We start from the raw sequence: 3305 nt of genomic DNA, 5'->3' as shown, positions 1-3305 counted from the left end.
TCAGTACTTTACCCTTCGAGTGCCAAATTCATTACAGCAATACCATTATGAAATACTTCATAAATACCCAAGCATCCAATTAACTGACAGTCCACACAATTATAATCAATATACAAAATTTTATTACAAAAAAATTCGTTCTACATGAAAGTTTTCAAAGTTCCACATTAAAAATGGCTGCAAACATTTTAATCAAACTACAGATAAATCCTGGTAGTAAAATGACTGAAGAAACAGCACCACTGAACAGAACATAAGCAGTGCTTCCAGAAACAATAAATTCTTTAAAACTTGACTGATTTGCTGCTGCACAGTGCCTGTACAGGAGTTTTAGTCCATTGTAATATCAGTTTGGTACAGGAAATCCATATCTGAGTGCCCATTGAGATAGCAAAGAGGCTTGAAGATGTGACAAACCAGAGTTTAACAGAAAAACTGTCTTCATAGGGGGGACTAAGTGAGAAAATAAAAACTAAATCCCTGAATTTGAAAAGGAATACAGGTCTGGTATCCTACAGAGGCAGACCAACAGGGACAGCAGGCTATACTGTTGGAATCATCCACACAAAAAAAAAACAAAAAACAAAAACAGGAGTTTAGCTGAACAATGCATTGCAAACTTCACATCCTTTAACATATAAACCGCTTAGTCATCATCGTCATCATCGTCGTCATCATCTTCCTCCTCCTCATCGTCGTCGTCATCATCATCATCGTCATCAACTGGTTCTGCTTTCTTGGCAGAGGGCCTGCCCGGCCCACTCTTCTTACCAGCATCACTCTTCCCCATACCACCTCTGGCTCTGTAGGCAGCAACATCCTGGAAAAAAAAATACATTTAACATTAGACACCTGTTAATCATTCCCCCGGTTTGTAAGCAGTCTTCATCAATAAAGCAAGGTTTAAAAATGTATAAGCACATTAAATACAGCACAACCAACTCCTCAACATCAGTGAAGAGGCCGCACCTTCCTAGAGTCATGCAAAAATTAAACCAGGTGCATACCTTCTCATACTTTTCCTTCAGTTTGGCAGCCTTAGCCTCATAAGGAGCCTTGTCTTTGGAACTCTGTGTAGCCCACAACTCGCCAAGCTTCTTGGCGATGTCACCGATGGAGATACCAGGGTTCTCCTCCTTGATCCTGGGGCGGTGGTCAGAGCAGAACACGAAGAAGGCAGAGCTGGAGGGAAAAGATGGATGTGTTAAAGTCAGAAAGCACCAGATTGTACTTATGCACATGAGCACACTATATATTTGTATTTAAAAAAGAAAAACAAAAACCCTGCATGGGGGAGAAGTGTGGGGACTTACGGTGGCCTTTTGGGGGCGTTGGGGTCCTTCTTCTTCTTGCCCTTCTTCGCGCCCTTAGGGGGGATGTATGATTTCATCTCTCTGTCATATCGGACCTTGTCGTTCTTGGCCATTTCTTCAAACTTCACCTTTTCTTTGGCTGACATGGTCTACAAAAAAATTTTTAAATTATAATATATAAAAATAACAATCATGTACACAGCCTCCAATTAGTCTGAAAACAAAATAAAGTCCTTTACTCATTTTGCCAACAGCTGTTGGGCAACTTAAATTACACAATCCTTCGTGTTTTACACACTTGAGTACACCTGGGACCTTGTTCCTGCTATGAAAATGCGATACGCATCCAACAAGCACTTCAAATGCACATAAATTTCAGATACAAAAAGGAACTAAAATTATTTATGATTTTGTATAATTTCTAAACTGATTCCAACTTACCTTCCATCTTTCAGAGCATTTCTTGGAAAACTCGGCGAAGCCCACACTGGTCCCTGGGTGTTTCTTTTTGTGCTCCTCACGGCAGGTCGCGACAAAGAAAGCATAAGATGAGGTTTTACCTCTTGGCTTATTTGGGTCCTTAGTCATGGCTGCGATTTATCTAGAAACGATGGAAAAAGCATTGCATGAAACAACTCTGACAATACTAATCTATTAACATTTGTATAGTTAGAAACTCACTCTTAACTTGTATCTGCACAATAACCAAACTTAGCATAGTACACAAGCCTGAGTGTATCCTTAACGTTATGTTTAGTCAACTCAACGCAAGCAAATATTCACACATAAGTCGTCGTTCGACTCCTGCGACTAACGTTATTGTAACATACAGGCCAAGCAGACGCCCAAGGGTGTTTTAAGGCTCTAATCGGATTTCTGCCTTACTGGGACAAAAAGACGCGACTCCATTTTGTATCTTCCCGCCTAAACGAAACTGCGCCCAAACTTACTAAACAAAGTGACCTAATAGACATTTACTTCACTTTCACACGACTGGTGTTCTGCTATTACCCGGAGAACTACCAGCCACAACAGTGAGTCCGAACCAGAAGTTTATTTAGTTCACATAATTCAAACTTGAGCGCGTCGGAGCTGCCGTGATGTAGCCATGCTAAGCTAACGTTATCAAACCAAATGGCGTTTGAACGGCATGTTGCGCACTAACAGCAGCAGACTGGCGGCCTAACATTAGGTCACCAGGCCGAAAGAGTCAAAAGCTCGCTGTTCGTCGTTTGAAACAAGAATCCGACGGCTTTCATCATGAACACAGTTTACGGCAACGATGTGATGCAACATAGAAACGATTTCGAAGAGTAATAATCCATTAATAGATTTTAGTTGGCAAATATGTAAAAATACGAGATGTGGCTGTCGTGCACTTCAGACTACATTACCAAAGAAAACACAGGTGACTTTAAATAACAGAATTAGCAAAATATAATGGCCTGACACGACGCAGTCTTACCTGTTCCCAGATGGACGAGTTGAAACGACTGAATGAGGAAGAAAGCTCAACTGTTTTGTTACCGTCTGCGAGGCCCAACTAACTTGACTAAAAATACTTCCACAACTCCTCCCCGCCCTCAGCGGATTGGTCGGATTTAAGCATTTAGATTTGAATGCAAGGCACGTGACATATACACAACGCTGTGATTGGTTACCTTGTGTGACATGAAGACCTCAAGTTTGTATGTTCTGTCTGCACACTGATTGGTTGAGCTGGGGTTTTAAACACACGGCGCGAAAAGTCCTTTGTTTGCTTGGAGTCAAAATATATTGAAGTGTTGATGTGTAGCTGGGGCTCATTTTAACCGTTTGTTTTCCACATTCGATTGTCGGTGGCAGAAGCAACTACAAGACCGTTTATATGTCCTTTTATTCAACAAGTTGTGGCACAAATGGACAACTCTTAACTGGCATTTAGGTCAAGTCAAAAACAAAACTGCTTGTTGACATTTATGACTGCTAAACTGTCCAGAAAATGAAAATAAG

The 3305-nt window shown here is 41.0% G+C and overlaps 1 protein-coding gene across 1 annotated transcript; it reads right to left on the bottom strand.

The window, feature by feature from the left end:
* Positions 1-99: 99 nt before the first annotated feature.
* LOC122979290 (high mobility group protein B2-like) lies at positions 100-2899 on the bottom strand. Its single transcript, XM_044346636.1, has 5 exons — positions 2779-2899; positions 1755-1914; positions 1314-1462; positions 1008-1182; positions 100-820 (listed from the first exon to the last, which is right to left on the bottom strand). Exons 2-5 carry the CDS (start codon positions 1899-1901, stop codon positions 647-649), a joined length of 645 nt encoding a protein of 214 aa, XP_044202571.1. The 5' UTR covers positions 1902-1914; positions 2779-2899; the 3' UTR covers positions 100-646.
* Between the last annotated feature and the right edge of the window lie 406 nt (positions 2900-3305).

This window comes from Thunnus albacares, chromosome 3 (assembly GCF_914725855.1).
Source record: "Thunnus albacares chromosome 3, fThuAlb1.1, whole genome shotgun sequence".
NCBI classification, from domain to species: Eukaryota; Metazoa; Chordata; class Actinopteri; order Scombriformes; family Scombridae; genus Thunnus; species Thunnus albacares.
The sequence above is the reverse complement of the archived record's forward strand: the minus strand, read 5'-3'. Positions and strand labels throughout refer to the sequence as shown.

Bases quoted from the DNA above. Each gene is read 5' to 3' on its own strand.
- LOC122979290 (XM_044346636.1), bottom strand. From the start codon at position 1,901: ATGACTAAGGACCCAAATAAGCCAAGAGGTAAAACCTCATCTTATGCT. The intron at 1,463-1,754 runs GTAAGTTGGAAT...ATTTTTTTGTAG, and splicing joins AATGCTCTGAAAGATGGAAG to ACCATGTCAGCCAAAGAAAA. The intron at 1,183-1,313 runs GTAAGTCCCCAC...TTTTCCCTCCAG, and splicing joins AACGCCCCCAAAAGGCCACC to CTCTGCCTTCTTCGTGTTCT.